Here is a 17,028-nt window from a genome sequence, read left to right on the forward strand (position 1 = left end):
ATCACATGTGCAAGCCCATGATGAGATCGGTACCAGAGAGATCTTCTGAGTAGTCTAAGAGGCCTAGCGCCTAAGCCTGTGAGCAATGTACAGGTATTAACCTGTATGTATGCATGACATGTAAGAATTACTGGTTACAACACTGAATCACTCACTTCAGTGAGTGAAGAGTGTCAGCCCTTAATCTCAAGAATCAATCCGTTTATAGAGTCCACTACGTCTAAAATAAATCATGTACTAGGTCTAGACGTTGAGTAACTTTACTACCTTGTACTAGCGGTAGCATTAAGCTGTCTTTTTCGTATGATTACACTGATCAGTAGCATGTTTGACTCTTAATACAACTACCTTATTGTTACTATTATAAACGGGTACTAATTTTAGCGAATTTGTAATTAACGCTAAATTAAGTACGCGCTAATAATAAAACGCAATTATGAATCATTAATGTGTTTTTTCTTTTTTTCTTTTTTTCTAATGTACTTTTGAGAGTATGCTAAGCAAGCTAGCCCTTTCTTCATCTGTATCTGACTCCAAACTTTCCATTCAACCTTACTTGTACATTTTTTGAGATATACCTTAAGGTGACATATTTTCACAGGTACGTTTGTTTGCAGTTTTGTACATTTTGCTGGTATAATTTTTGCGAAATGTCGATCTGCATACACTAAACAAGAGGGCGGCCAATTATTTGCGAGTCCTAATTTTTGCGATTTTACTCTCATTCGCAGAAATAGCAGAAATTAATACACGCGAAAATATGTCACCTTAAGGTATTGTGGTAATGAATTTGCTACAAATCCGTCAAAACAGGAGTGTATGAAGAGGAGTATCCAACTGTAGCAGTTGTAGTGTAAACCATGTTACGGTACAAGTATGTCATACCACGTCACTATCAGACCGCATCTTAAGTGGGTGCGTAGATGTAGTGGTTAATTAGTTAAAAATGATATCAGCAATTCAGCATACACGCATGTGGTTTGTACCTCCAGCCTTAATTTTATTCATGGCTAACAGTTTACACAACTACAAGTGTTAGTGACGGATTCAGTCGGAGTCATAGAATGGAATGTGCGTGGGAGTCGCATACTCCTCTTTATACACTCCTGGCCAAAATTAGTACCCTAAAAAGAGAGAAAAATCTTAAAACGCTAAAATTACTACCCGTCTATAATAGTAACATTAAGGTATAGCAAAATATAAGTTTTCTATTCTATTGTACGTATGTAATACTGGCTACTGTAACATAGTTTCGTTCTGAAGACTCCTCTAATTTTCTATAGGATACCCATATAAGCACCTAAGAAGTACCCTTTTCATTTTTTAGATGCCATGAAATAGCATAACTAGATCTAGGCACAGAGTGGACCACGTGACAATTGGATGGCCAATGTCTTCTGTGGCACCATTCGAAGGGTTAAAAGCAAGTTTTTCGTAGAACTGGGACTGCGATATTTTGAAGTTGCTACAAATGTTGATATTATCTGGAGCAGGATTTTGTTGACTCCTCACCTCATCAATCATAACAGACATTCCCTCTAAGAGATCAGGCACAATGTGGCAGTGAAGGAGCCATAGTCCTGGGTTGTTGGATCGAAAATGAATCACCACATAACCCCCACCTGGAACGATCACTGTGTCTTTGAGGACAGTCTTGTCAGATGTTTTGAAAGATGGTCTGCTTCCAGGGGCCCAAGATGGATTACTACGGAGTGTGTCATCACAGATAATCCCATCTTCTGGAGCACTTAGAAAGCCTGTGCTCTCATTGTAGGACCCGAATCCGATGTAGACCACTTGAAATTGATGACCATGCAAGTGAAATGGATGGCTAACAGATTCACCATTTAGCACAATTCGAATTGTCTTGTTGAAAGAAGTAATATTTCTCAAATGTGTGCAGCTACAAGGCTCGTTATTTGGGCACGGTTGTTGAACATTACAAAACTGATCGGATGGTAGATCATCTCTTTGTGTGAGTGGAGGTGCAGGCGGTAACTTCATGTTTCGACCATTTAGAGCGTCATTGTCTGAACCTATATTGAAGAAGATCTCACAATCCTCACAGTCAGGATCAACTTCAGCTTCAGGTAACTCTGCTAGTGGTAACGGCTCAAGCCTTCTTAACTCGTGTGCATGGATGCAATGAATATTGTACAATGGATGAAACTCTCGAAACGGGCAGTTAATTGCTGTGCATCCACCTAATTTACCACATTGAACTGTGTCGAAAGGAATAGAGCTCTGCTTAATGGCTTCATAGTCAGAAGATTACGGAAGTTGTTCACCGTCCAATTGATAATGAAGTATTCCTTCAGCAAGATTTCCAACAGGTGTGTATGGTGGTCCAGCAGCGTTCAAATCCAATTCAAACGTTTCAGCTCTGATCCAGTAGTCATTTTTATCATTTCTCAGCTTTTCACCTCTCAAGACAAAGTCGTACCTTTCTCCAGTGTGTAGGATAATGAATTGTGTTTCAATTGGTTCTATGAGGTTGCCATCAGTTGCGATCACAGTCAAATTATGTTCATCAATGGAAAACTTAAGCATATAGATACTTTGCACTCCAATCAGTCGGAATCGATATAGTCGGCCATCATTACTTATACTGAAAATTTCCAACCGTGGTTTAATGTACGGAATCTCAATATGTTTTCCTCTGCCATTGATAAGACCAGACACAAATGGCAAGTCACCTACTTCTAAGCCATCTGGTCCCGAAAGTGCTTCATAAGATGTGTAGGCGGTACCATTTTGTTCGGTAAGAGGCAATGGAATTTCACCGTAAGGCTTTCCTGGAAAGAATCCCAAACCACCTTTGATCTTAATGAACTGATCCGATGTTGTGGCTTCAGCCCACTCATGCAAGTGCATTGTCTGCGTGCCGGGATTGTCGACTATATCGCTGCCAAGTACACTATTTAGCATGGCACGCCTCTCTGAAGACTCTCGTACAATTAGTCCACCAAACAGACCGTCTACTCTTTGATCTACCCGATGGGCATGGTACCAGAATGTGCCAGTCGGTGCCGCTTCAAAGTAATATTGGAATGTTTCAAAAGGGTCAATTGGACACTGTGTTACCAGAACAACACCATCCATTCAAGGAGTGTTTCTCATGTCCATCCCATGCCAATGGATTGATGTGCTTTCGCTGATAAGTCGATTTACAACGTTGACAATCATTCGTTGTCCTTCATATACTATCAATATAGGACCTGGAGTAATTCCATTCACAGCAATAAAGGGACGATATGTTTTTCCATCAGCTGTGTACGGCACTGTACATTTGATGGAGTCAAAGTTTTCATTGTTTGCCACACAAACATGGTCACTATCGGTATTTAGTGGATTCAAGTGCCCAGTATCGTTGAAGTAGTATGAGCTTCCATCGTCTCCACGAAAATTCATCACACCGACAAGGTCATTATCAACTTCCTCGATTGTGTAACTGGTGAAAGTCTGTATCTTCTCTATCACAAGGGTAAACTCACACTCATCAGCATTTTCTCGACACTCGCAAACTTTTTGCTGGAGATCGCATCTCACGTTGTCTCTGTCAATGATCTGACTGAGGGCGCAGGCTGTCAACAGAAGAAGGGGGAGAAGAGCCAGAAACACATTCATAGTGAGTTCCTCAACTATAGTTTATGTTTTTCAGATGACTAAAAGTAAGTAGGTTGCCCAATAATATAGTCTAACTGTGCAAATGTGGGACTCAATATGTAATCTGCCTTTGCAATGTGCTAAACCACAGCATAGTTGTTTGTCTGCGCCCAAAGGTGGAGTGCATAGCTGAATTAGTCAATAGACATGGCACTATTGACGAGAGCACTTAGCCTAGCTCAAACATCAAACGATTATTACCACTTGTACTCTACAACAATAGATTCGTCTACATATAGCATTTGTTGTGAAATCAATTATTAGTAACCTACTGTCCATGCATTGCGATAATTACTATAATTATAATTCCACCATTACTGTAAACTAAATTGACTGCTTGCATGAACATCTCGATCTCCAGTACCAGTACGTAATCCACCATAGAAGTCACTACTGCATGAGTAGGTCTTGTGAATGAATATACCTAAATTGCCCTGAATCGAGGCTAAGTCTATTAGCACTGTAAATTTCACACCACCACCTGAGTTATCTCTATGACATTAAAATGCAAAATATTGTTATGAGTTCCTGATATAATAATTGCACAAATGTCCACTACTTCTTGTTTAGATTAGGTCTTAACATTCGATTTACTACTAAAATTTCTACTAAGAAAATGCAGTTCACACCCACTAGTAGAATAGATGATTGGAACGTTCGTTTCTGTGCTCCTTCGTACAACAAATCCACTGTATGTGTGTGTGTATGCATTGTGTTGTTGCATGCTTACTAACATTGTATACTGAGTTACTAACCCACATCAGGCCATATGCATTACATAATTATGTAGGACTGTAGCAACAAGCATTCCTTCAAAAATTGCTCTTCTGCATGTCTTATTATAGGGACAATGTATTGTTAACGCTCACCTAAAATTGGTCCAAAACTCTGTCCGATAGCGTTTACACAGTTAATATATAGTGCCAATCACAAGTTCCTGCCATTTGGAAAATTAGATACACACTCATCAGTATAACCTTACTTCAAGGTGACATATTTTCACATGTAGATATTTCTCGATTTTACTTAAAATGTTCTGGTATATATTTAGAACTGAAACGTTTGTAACTACTCGCGTTTTGTTTTTTAGCACAACATTTTGCTCTCATTTGCAGACATTTATACCCGCAAAAACATGTCACACTACAGTCAATCGTATAAAATATTAGGTGCATATACGTTAAAGATTGAACGTACCTCGATACCTTTGGGTGTCTGATTGTTTGCAAGTGCTAGTATGGGAACCCACATAAATGGATTAGATAACACCAAAATTGCCATGCCAAGTACAAATGGTGTGAATAGTAGGGTACGGTGCTTTCCTCCGGTCCGAGCTTGATATCTGATTTGCATTGGTGGCTGCTAGAACAGCAGCTGACACTTTTCCAACTTGATTCACCACGAAAAAAAATATGAATAAGATAACTAGAGCAATTCCCCAAGCTATGTTAAACCAGGCAATTGATCGATACTGCTCAATAGGAAGATGAGAAAAGGTAACACCCACACCTGTAAAAAAAACGGTACAATCAGCAATTTTATTTATTATACACCTATAGATTTACCTGTGCCAATTACGAATGCAATACCGTACCCAACTGTATGAAGAGTATAGAGAAAATTGCGAACTTCGACAGCTTTAGTCTTGTCACAATCAAAGGTTTCTCCGCTGTCTTTTAGTAGCTCCACATACATAACACTCATATTAGTGGCGTAGTTAAAACCCAAAGTAACTTCAGCACCCAGATAAAACCATACCAGAAGTATCGTTGGCAAGAGCACCCATCCTTGCGTAGCAGTACCGTACAGCAAAAATTAAGCCGAGAATATGAGTGCAAAGGAAGAAGATGAACTGATAATGGGACCCATTTGATGAGAATCAGATAGTTCCACCTGCATGCATGGAAAGCATAAATAGAGTCTATATAGTGTGGCCCCCTAAAGAATTGAATGTACTAATGGAATCAAGCATTCCCACCTTCTAATGTGTAATAATAATACAAAAAAATGTGGATTATCCGATAGCGCAACATTTTCGCTATATATTTGCTATTTTCGTGGGTTTGTGCCACGAAAATTGTTCAGAATTATATGCTATAACGTAAATATTAAAGGCGTGGTTTCTGGTAAGCAGTCAACCCACGACATTTATTCAACGAAATGCTTTAAATTAGAGGCCGATCCACGACATTTAAGTGCCTCAAAAATTTCATGCTATACGATATATATCCTTACACTTTGACCCTTGCCCTGCATAATTATTGTTCAATAACAACATTCAATTTTTTTTGAGTAAAACTGCTTTGTTCACAGCTATATAAGCTCTGACAAAAGATGAATCAACAATGCAATTCATTAAAATAATACTGGTATATCTCCTCCCGTACAATAAATACAGTCATTCTTCTGTCAATTGTGTTCTGTTAATTAAATTGTACAATCAAGATCTTCATCAGTAGAACATTCAGTCACCCCGTGCGTTGAGCTTCATCGCACAACGGCAAAATAGATACGATAACTTTATTACCTTATAACATCGGGAATAGGGAATCGGGAATGATCGTGAATCATAAAGCAACGATAATCGATTAAAAAAACAGTGTTTTTTGTTGCCTTTGAATTTCCAACAAGTTTCATCTACATAATATCCGGGGAGCAATTCGTGGTTTTCGTGGTTGAATACTGGACCACGAATTTTTTACCCACGAACGTATACTGCAGTGCAAGGGGGGCGCATCATCACGAAAATAGGATCCACAAACAATATTGTTCCACCACAAATATTTTGCCCCCCCTCCCTGAAAATTACCCGCTATACAACCGTTACAGATAATAATCAGTACTAATTTGTGTTATGACTGGTAGCAACACTTCCCAGAAATTGCACATGCTGGATTGCGCAGTTCCTGATATACATCAGGTCAGTGCTACAAACCACAGACCACAGTTTACTCAACAACACTCGAAATGTGACGACAGCGAATACGTTCCAGCAGTTCAACACTCTTACTCTTCAATCACTGTATCATTAGCATTCCAGGAAATTTGCTCCTCACAGATATCATAAACTAACTAAGTATCTAGCTCTTCGCTCAAACAGCTTATTTTTGTTTCCACACACACGCACACACTTAAACTGACACACATGCACACTAATCACTCCACCCTTGCTGCGCGCTACGCACGCACCGGTTTGTATATCTCTGTCAACACAAGCATACAACTCCAAATTTATTTTGTAGAGAAGTATAGATCTCACAATATCCTCTTCTATACTCTCAAGACAAATTACCGTCCTCTATAACTGCAGGCTAAGTATACCTTAAATTATGTACATGTTTGAACACTCCATTTTAAGATGTATGTTTCGTAAATCAATGGAAAATCATACCTCACTGATGCTATGGATGCTTGTTCCATTCATGTTCTCTTCCCTGGGATTGGTGACAAATCTGTGGCATGATGACAAATGGGCTGTGGTGCTGACAGAGTAAAGTATTGGAGTTAAAATCTGTGTGAGGACAGCGTTGATTCTCAATCGCCACAGCTCTTTCTTCTTCACTCTGTCGGCAGTCATACCCATAGTACTAAGACACAGATCATAAGAATCCTTTGGCAATAGTGATTTGCTGCTACTTTGACACTTATAAAGTTAGGAGAAGATTATTATTCAATTATTATAATGCATAGGCTTGCTGATAGCTTGAACCTGTGTATTGACAGTAATACTTTGTGAGCATGCAGTCTATAGACTTATATTGCTATGCTAAGAATTTACTACGATTTAGCACCATAGATCTACTATCAAATTGCGATACCATCCCACTGTATAATTATAGATCATAACAGAAAAGTCAATGATTCGTATCCACAGGGCCAGGACTCACAAAAAACAAAATGCTCATACACAAGTTATACGATTTCCAGTACCAATATTTAAATATTGGCCCGTACTGGAGTGATATAAAGCCTAAGGGCTGCATGCCCGGGGGCATGCATTTATTACATTGCTTCAGTGGAAATTTTGGGACATGATTATTGCACGAGGGCCGGCCCATGCATGCAATAACTATTTTGTGGTATGGCAAAATTATCCTTGTATTCTTGCAGTGCATTATAATTATGTCATTAGTTACAACATGGCAATGACTTGTGGCAAACTTGTTTGGAGCTATACGTAGCTTAGAGCACACAACTCAATTTTAAAGTGCCATACTGAGACTGATACAGTGCCTACTTAGAGCCTTTGGCATACTGACAGTGCCATATGTCAGTGCTATGCATGTAGCAATCAAAATAATACTGGCATACTGAAGCTTTCATCTTTTACCCGGTATGGTTGCCATGGTTTTGTGTTGTTGTGTAAACTGTTGTAGTTAGTGCTGTGGAGTGAATAATTGATCATCATTCTTGGCACCATTTTCATCTGTCAATGTATATTGATTGTACACTGTAGTCTAGAGAGGATACACAGCACCGATCTCTAATCAGACCTTAGCTAACCCTAACCTCATTCGTTTTCCACGCCTACTCAGTATAATCCGGTTGCCCTGTATCCGACTTCCATGGATGCATGTATAGAGCTTCACAAGTACATGTATAATGAGTGCACCGGTCGCTGTCATGTCTGCGTTGCTGCATGTGTCTAAATGTAGACAAGCAAATGGAATGTATATAGCACCATTCTAGATGGAGTTGTTGGCAACCACTCCCTGATTTCACCTGCATAATTGTATATCTATGATGAAAAGTTGTCCTTGCACTACCATAATAGTGACTTAAATTTTTTGTCATCATCAGTATAATTAGGAGCTCTTAATTGTTATTACAATAGAGATAAATAAATTCTCATATAGCTTTGATCATCAAAATAATACCTGGGAGTCAGCTGATCTATAAAACAATTCCAGAATGATATAGTATTAAACTGTGTATTGTATGTGATAGTATTAAACTATTCCTCATTATTAGTTGTACAAAATTAATGGCTAAGAGTGCTATTAATATTGCAATGAGTATAACCAACAGAACTGGTTGCTATTGATTTTTAATCGTAGTTCTCTGCAGTTTTTATTAATCTTTTCGGCCTTAGCCGTGGCCGTTCTTTGAACAATACTGGACAGATATAAATTGCCAAATGATGTCCGACATGATCACATGATCCAGTTTTTAATTACATTCCTGTTACATTGTTACATTCATTTTCCCATGTAAATAAAATTATGTTGTTTGATAGTGCTTATCAAAATAAAATCATGCTACAAAACTTGAAGACATAATAATTTGGCTCTAGACCTTTCATATATTCGATAGGTATCGGGGTGAACTGACGAGATATTCCTGACTATTTACTTTTGTCACTGTGTTCAGCCAATTAGAGAAGCTACAAAAACTTTACACCTTGCTACTTGTACAATATTATATCTGTAGTGCTTGCTTTCTTCCGTCTGCATGTGATACCTAGAGTTTTCTAGTGCTACGTCACTATCAATGATCTTGTGGTAACCACATGCGGTCTAGCCACTTGAGTTGCCACAAATATCGTGGCAAACGTTGCACGAGTCTCTACGGAGTTTGACTAGTCTACTGTTCGCCTGCAACAGTGACGGCTTGCGAGTCTACATGTATACAGCAAACAGACTATAATTATACTGACAGGCCCAGATCTAGGGGTTGGGTTTCAGGGGTTGCAACCCCCCAAACACTCACTAAAACTAGCTCATCCTACACTTGTGTTGCTTGTGGCTAAATGAGCAATGCGGTTAACTTACAAGCTGTGAACTAGTATCTGTTGACATGAGTACAAGTCCAGGACACACTAAGTAGTAAAAAATACACAATAATTTTCCACATACCATTCACATGTATTATGTATACATGTACATGACAAGGCACCTAGCTGTAGTAGACAGAATATAGATTTGTAAGTATACTTTGTGCACGTTTACTATGATGTCAATTTCAATTAAGTGGGCGTGAAAGGGGACGTGGTCAAACATTTTACGTGCGCGCGCTTTTGTTTTATAACCCCCCTATACATTTTTGGCTGGATCTGCCCATAATTATATACACTATATAATCATATGATGTGTTATTAGCGACTGGAGAGTGTACAGCAATTAATCCCGTATCACATTGGATCTGGTCCAGTAATTGCACATTGGTCCAGAGGATGTACGACAGGTAATTACGTTTACATTCCATAAAGAGCACTTAGCTTCGAATCTAAGTCGCCCTTTAGTTCAGTATAGATCCAGTACTGAATGTAGTTAGTTTATGATATCTGTGCAATGATGTAGTATACCGACGTCACGAAAACCGCAGCCACTTAGCATCTTATCTGATATGCTGACTGTGCAACACGACTTTCTACACGGAGTTTGACCAGTCTACACTGTTCGCCGTGCAACAGTGACGGCTTGTGAGTCTACTATTATACATGTAGCAACGCTGCTTTATGCTTAATTGATAACATGCATGTTGTATATATAATATTACGAGTTCCTTAGTTTTGTAATTCTATTTGCTAATCCACTCTATGGCACCTCATGTGTTTAGATTCGGTCCTAACTTTCGATTTAATACTAAAATTTCTACTAAGAAAATACAGTGTATACTCGCTAGTAGAATAGATGATTGGAACGTTCGCTTCTGTGCTCCTTCGTACAATAAATCCACTGTATGTATGCATGTGCGTATTAATGTGAGCATTGTGTTGTGGTCGTGTGACGACTGTAATGTATGCATGCTGTGTTACTAAGTAACACGCATGTATATAGTAAGAAGCATTTTCATGTTTAATGTACACTCACTTAAAATTGGTCCAAAACTCTGTCCAATAGCATTCACACAGTTAATAGTGCCAATCACAATTTCCTGCCGTCGGAAATAATGGAATAACATGTGAAGTGTTGTAAATGTATACATTGCTATAGACTAACCTGTATGCTTTTGGGTGTCTGATTGGTTGCAAGCGCTATTGTGGGAACCCACATAAATGGATTAGATAACACCAAAATTGCCATGCCAAGTACAAATGGTGTGAATAGTAGGGTACGGTGCTTTCCTCTGCAAATCGGAGGACAGTCGACACATTTCTTGTGTGTGATAGTTGAGAACGGTATCCAATGACATTGTCCATCCAATGCGTTCATGCACGAATTGCTCGCTACATCATTAACTTCGTCTGAAAGTACTGGTAGACTCTGAATTTCCTTTTCTGGCATGTGTGCAACTGTTGTACTCTCATACTGGTTACTGTTGTGAATATTAACGCAAAGTAACTGCTGTTGCAAGGTGCAAGATAAAGTTAGTGGATTTTCAATGCTGCCAGTTTTAGGGAAAAAATTGTCAGCACCAGTAAGTGTGAGACACGGTGGGCTGTCGGAAATGATACCAACGCTCAGCCTATTTTCATTGCATATATGAGGACAGCTTGTACTTTTCTGACAAACTAGACTTAGGCTATTCGAAGTTTTTGTCGAAAATATTTCACCATCATCGAAGTGAAGATCAATTTCAGAATAAGTTATGAAAGATATGGGAAGTGATGAATGTGTGTTGGGGAGGAATAATTGAGTTCCATTACTGTGAGCATAGATGCTACCATTTCGGATCAGTTCTGGGTGATGGAATGGACTGTACTCTGTGCATTGGTCATACGGAATGGCCTGCCAGTCTGACACAAGCAGGTAGCCAGCTATCGACACTAAAAGACCAACAACCATGATCATTTGAGTATTCAGCTTCATCTTCTGTATAATTATCCTACAAATGAATATAGGGGTACCAATTAAGTATTATAATTATTGAGCATGATCATTATGTGGCTCAGTTGTTTGAAGTGTCCGACTCTTTCTTAATTATACTGACTGTTAATCTATTATAGGCTACATCTGATGTGTATTCACTCACAGTAAAACTGCTCCTAGAATTCGAGGAACAGCTAACCCCAAGTAGAAGTAGGAAGACACGCCCATAGACAGACCAAACGAATCACTGAGAACTGGATTCAACAGAGTGTTCACATAGGCCCACTTTATCATTTCAACGAAAGAAAGAATGTGTAAACTGATAAGGATGTGGGAATGACTGTTAAGGGCAGACAGTGCATATAATTATACAATAACATTCATCCATGCATGCATGCATGTACGCACATTCAACTCTAAGCTATATCAACCAGGATATGAATATTTGAAGAAGTCCTCGCTTGATATCTGATTTGTTCTTAAGTCCGAGCTTGATATCTGATTTGTTCTTAAGTCCGAGCTTGATATCTGATTTGTTCTTAAGTCCGAGCTTGATATCTGATTTGTTCTTAAGTCCGAGCTTGATATCTGATTTGCTCTTAGTGCATTGGTGGCTGCTAGAACAGTGGCTGACACCTTTCCAACTCGATTCACCACGAAAAAGAAATATAAATAAGATAACTAGAGCAATTCCGCACGCTATGTTGAACCAGGCAATTGATTGATACTGCTCAATAGGAAGATGAGAAAAGATAACACCCACAACTGCAAAAAAAGAGGTTACAATCAGCACCTTAATTGTATAAATTATATAGATCTACCTGTGCCAATTACGAATCCAGTACTGTACCCAACTGTATGAAGGGCATAGAGAAGATTGCGAACTTCGACAGCTTTAGTCTTGTCACAATCAAAGGTTTCTCCGCTGTCTTTTAGTAGCTCCACATACATAACACTCATATTAGTGGCGTAGTTAAAACCCAAAGTAACTTCAGCACCCAGAAAAAACCCTACCAGAAGCATCGCTGGCAAGAGTACCCATCCTTGTGTAGCAGTACCATACAGCACGAAGCCAAGAATATGAGTGCAAAGGAAAAATATGAACTGATACCAATATGGGACCCATTTGATGAGAATGGCTGATAAGAATCCTCCAATGATGGAGCTGAATTGTAGGGAACCGATAACCAAAGAGTAGAATAACTCTGATTTTCCCAGTCCAGGTTCCACCTGTATAACGTGTATAGATCTACACTATAGGTATATAGTGTTGCCATCTATAGAAGGGCTAAAAATGAATTAGGTATCCACCCTTATGATAACATCTTTCAAGGCAAGAAACCTAAATGCATAAAGGTATCTATAATAATTATTATCAGGAGTACATAAAGAGGATCAGGAGTATAACTCCCACGCACATTCCATTCTACATCTAGGATTGAATCCCATCACTAACACTTGTACCGGTAGTTGTGTAAACTGTTAGCCATGAATAAAATGTGGGCTAGCAGTACAAACTACACGTGTGTGTGCTGATACCGTATTACTAGAATATTTTGCGGGTGGAAAAAACCTTTGCGAATGAGCCAAATCAGCAGAAAATTTGACCTTTGCGATCAACTATTGATTGATCAACTATTGCGTTCTGGCAAGGTAATAATTTAGATTTTGCGGATTTTATTGTTGCGAATTGATCAACCATCGCAAAGTTCGCAAATGTTTGATGCTTGCAAAACATTCTAGTAATACGGTATCATTTTAAACTAATTAACCACTACACCTATGCACCCACTTAAGATGCGGTCTGATAGTGACGTGGTATGACATACTCGTACCGTAACGTGGTTTACACTACAACTGCATGCTACAGTTGGATACTCCTCTTTATATACTCCTGATATTATTATATAGAAGTAAGAGACATGTGAAATAGATATCCACCCTTTTAATTATGGTATTAACATCTATCAAGGCAAGAAACCTTGCATGCAGGCCAGGCTACATGTATATATAGAGTAAGAGACATACATGATCACCATTTCGTAAATCCAGGATAATCATACCTTATTGATGCTTGTTCCATTGATGTTCTCTTCCCTGGGATTGGTGACAAATCTGTGGCATGATGATAAATATGCTGTGGTGCTGATGGAGTACAGTATTGAAGTTAAAATCTGTGTGAGGACAGCGTTGATTCTCAATCGCCACAGCTCTTTCTTCTTGTTCACTTTGTCACCAGTCATACCCATTATATCTATAATTATGACACAGATGACAGCGAGTATCAAATAGTTAAATTGTATAATTATAGCTATAGTTTGATAGATCTAGCTCTGCGATCTTTGTCAGTCAACATTAGTGATACTATAATTATATAGATCTCAGTATCCACTGTAACAACTCAATAATGGAATAGATCTATAGGCTATAGCTATAGACTTGCAGGCATTGCTGATACTATAATTATACTAAGCTTGAAACATGATGGTATTGACAGCACTTAGGTCCAGTGTTGCTATACCAGTTAAGTAATTGTTATAGATCTTAGGTTACTGGTATGCTAACAATTTTACTATCAATTATGACATGCATAATCTTAGCACCATAATTAGCTAATGTGATGCAATCTGAGAATTAAGGGACCACTCTAAAAAAGATAACACCTCTGCATGGGAGGCTAGGACCCTGGCAGTCGAATTCCTTCAAAGGAAGAAACAATTTTGCGAAGGAATGTCTGGACGAAAATTAAATCATAAATCATAATAATAATATCCTCTGGAGCCACTCAGGATCAGCCATAATTATACATGCATGCATGTACATGAATTTCAAGGAAATATGTCTGATTGTAAGGAAATAATTATTATGGTTGATCCTGAGTGTTTCTTGATATTGGAATTATGATTATTAAACCCCTTTACCTTCCATCATGACTCGATTTTGAGTCAAACGCGTGTGCCCAGCACAAAATTGATTAAATTCACAGGGAAAATATTAAATTTCCTGCTACAGTGCTGCTACAGTGCAGCCCTTAAAATCTGCACATTTCCTGAAAAATGGCAGGTGTCCTGCAACCTATATACTTACAAAGGATAGTGCAATGTTTCCTGTATAGTTTCCTTTATTATTCCTGAAGAAATTCAGGACATGTGTAAGATTCATAAAGGAAAGTCTACAGGACATTTTGCACTATCCTGAATTAAAGTATAGGAAATTTAGATACTTTTCCTGTGATTGTCACATGCATGTATAGTAAAGCGTAATTTTCGCCCGTGTTTTGGCATGTCCCCCGCCGAAAGGTATATGGGAGGATCTTAAGGGGGGGGGGCGCAAAACCTTGTACTTCGAGACTGTCGAAAACTGTCAAGAATTTTCAGCACGTTCCGACCATTAATTTCAAAAGGGGAGGGGATATAATAATTAACGTTTGACAAGGGTTCTGGATGTGTCTGGTTGCATGGGTTGGGTTACCAATGTGAAAAAAGGGGCCAAAATTGAGGGCCAGTGGGTGCGCAGAAATCTACACGTGAATCGGGCGAGGTGCGAGAATAATTACTTCGCAGCTGGTAAAAGTAATGGTTAATGTTTGTGATCATGATCTGTGACTGTATGTGGTGAACTGCATGATGACATAATTATTGTATCACACCACTATAGCCTCCCTGCCATTGCAATTGACTCAATATTCATAAATACCTGACAAACATTTGCAGGATTGACCAAGAAAGAACATACCAAAGCGTACAAAAAAGTGACAAGAGAGACTTGTCACAACGTCATTAACCCATGCAGCCTCAGGTGTACGTAAACAATGAACTTTTTACAGAAATTGTCGATTGATTCCACCTCTACACTATAAACGACTGTGAAAAAGAAAAAGAAAATTTCTCGAGGGACAGGCATGAGCGGGAAGATCAAGGGGCTGTCAACAAAGTGAAATCTTCAACTTAAAATCAAGCATTCGTACGACATTGCTTCGATAGGTATACTATGTGGTTCTGCATGCATGCATGGAGACATACTACGAGTATAACTCTGCATCAGCCATGTGATCCATTACCAACAATTGTTATACCATATAAATACCGTATAGAGGGTAATTTTCGTGGGGCAAAATATTTGTGGTTTTTGTGGTTGAAGGTGGTATGACCACGAATATTTTACCCACGAATGAAGCAACCTTGCCTACCTTTACCTGCAGTGCAAGCAGCAACCACAAAAATAATATCCACAAAATGACTAAAACTGCTCAACCACGAATATTTTGTCCCCCGAAAATTTTCTGCTCACGAATGCATGTAAGTGATATTCATTTATCTCAACACAACTGTTGCAATAATGTACACATAATGATGTCGATGATGCTAGACTATAAGTATGAAAGATCGAGGTTTCTCAACATTTGTTTATCCTAAATCTATCATACGACAACAACTGTCCTTGAATCAGACACTGCACAATCCAGGTATGACTCAGAATACACAATGTGTCCAAGCTTGATTGGTGCTGTAGAGAGGGTGAGATTTGGTCCGGGTGCTCCGCTACTACCACAACACTGCCCGAATCTGTACAGAGCAGAGGAGGTGCCAGTGGGTGATGGTGAAACTCATACCAAGCATCATAATTTATAGCTGTACTAGAATCAGAATTTGACAATAATAATTATCAGTTATGAAACAGCAAAGATATGTCTCAATGAAAGATTCGATCCAGTTATAATTATTTTGGGCACTTACTTGAACGTGAACGTGCAGTCATAGTTGGTAGCTTTGACAGAATGCTGGCCCCACAAGCCTCAGCAATAGAACCCCAATGCCTCTGTAGTATACGAAGTAAGATCAATATTTTTGGTACTATTCAAAAGTGTCAAAGATGCAGGATGATTCTTTTAGAGTATCACAAATTATGTAATGTACAGCAGACTCTCGCTATTCCGGCTCTCTGAAGTACGGCCATATCGATAATATACCGGCCATTTGGTTTGGCACGGATTGCTAGCTATATAATTTTATGTATACTGCACAAAACTCACCCTGAAGTACGGCCACTCGCTATTGCCATGGCAGGGCTGGCTGCCCCAAACTAGGTTTTCAATGTAATTTTATACGTTTCTTATGGCCGGATATGACGTTTTGGGTGTGGTTTGGCAGATAAAATTGGATTACACTTAAATATAGAGCAGAATGACTCTTATCCTTAATTATCCTCGAGACAAGAACTGCAAAAGTATAGTCATTTATTTTCCGAAATACAGCCACCTCGCTATTCCGGCCAAGATGCACTGTCCCAAGGGTGACCAGATTAACGAGAGTCTATTGTAGTAATTACGGTTACCATAATTGATGTAATTACTACATTACATGCATGTATTATAATATCAAAAGCCATAATTATTATGTAGCTAGGGTTAGGATTAGGTACCTAAATGATTGAAATTGAGGCTAAAAATAATTATACTACCTTGAAAGTCTCAATTCCGACGACATGAACAGTGCACTCTTTAAACATGATTGATCGACTACAGGGAGACCTGCAAATACATTGCCATGGTAACATTCCATTGCACGGTCTCAAATACAAGTCACACATCATGACACATGTACGTAATTAA

At 38.8% G+C, this 17,028-nt stretch overlaps 2 protein-coding genes, 1 long non-coding RNA gene and 1 pseudogene across 8 annotated transcripts in view; 1 reads left to right on the plus strand and 3 right to left on the minus strand.

Moving 5' to 3' along the window:
• LOC135338034 (uncharacterized) lies at positions 1-16,120 on the plus strand. Its single transcript, XR_010395402.1, has 2 exons — positions 1-93; positions 15,131-16,120. It is a non-coding gene; the product is annotated as an uncharacterized LOC135338034 (long non-coding RNA).
• LOC135338031 (uncharacterized) lies at positions 1,254-3,727 on the minus strand (annotated as a pseudogene).
• Positions 4,207-13,959, minus strand: LOC135338027 (uncharacterized). 3 transcript variants are annotated; one of them, XM_064534042.1, is made up of 8 exons: positions 13,481-13,924; positions 12,239-12,647; positions 12,021-12,182; positions 11,855-11,960; positions 11,581-11,745; positions 10,608-11,433; positions 10,479-10,542; positions 4,207-4,355 (listed from the first exon to the last, which is right to left on the minus strand). In XM_064534042.1, the coding sequence occupies exons 1-8, from the start codon at positions 13,664-13,666 to the stop codon at positions 4,222-4,224; spliced, it is 2,052 nt and encodes a 683-aa protein (XP_064390112.1). In that variant the 5' UTR covers positions 13,667-13,924; the 3' UTR covers positions 4,207-4,221. The 3 variants fall into 3 exon arrangements, with proteins under 3 accessions (XP_064390112.1, XP_064390110.1, XP_064390111.1); XM_064534040.1 differs by having other exon boundaries at positions 11,855-12,182; XM_064534041.1 differs by lacking the exon at positions 4,207-4,355 and adding an exon at positions 10,100-10,343 and having other exon boundaries at positions 11,855-12,182; positions 13,481-13,959.
• LOC135338025 (mucin-12-like) overlaps positions 15,711-17,028 on the minus strand; it is a 27,619-nt gene continuing 26,301 nt past the window's right edge. For all 4 annotated transcript variants that reach the window (XM_064534038.1, XM_064534035.1, XM_064534037.1 and 1 more), the window contains exons 26-28: positions 16,878-16,947; positions 16,154-16,235; positions 15,711-15,982 (exon numbers count right to left, since the gene is read on the minus strand). In XM_064534038.1, the coding sequence (XP_064390108.1) occupies positions 15,813-15,982; positions 16,154-16,235; positions 16,878-16,947 (322 nt within the window). In that variant the 3' untranslated portion in view covers positions 15,711-15,812. The remainder of the gene's footprint in view (positions 15,983-16,153; positions 16,236-16,877; positions 16,948-17,028) is intronic.

This window comes from Halichondria panicea, chromosome 7 (genome assembly GCF_963675165.1).
Source record: "Halichondria panicea chromosome 7, odHalPani1.1, whole genome shotgun sequence".
Classification (NCBI taxonomy): domain Eukaryota; kingdom Metazoa; phylum Porifera; class Demospongiae; order Suberitida; family Halichondriidae; genus Halichondria; species Halichondria panicea.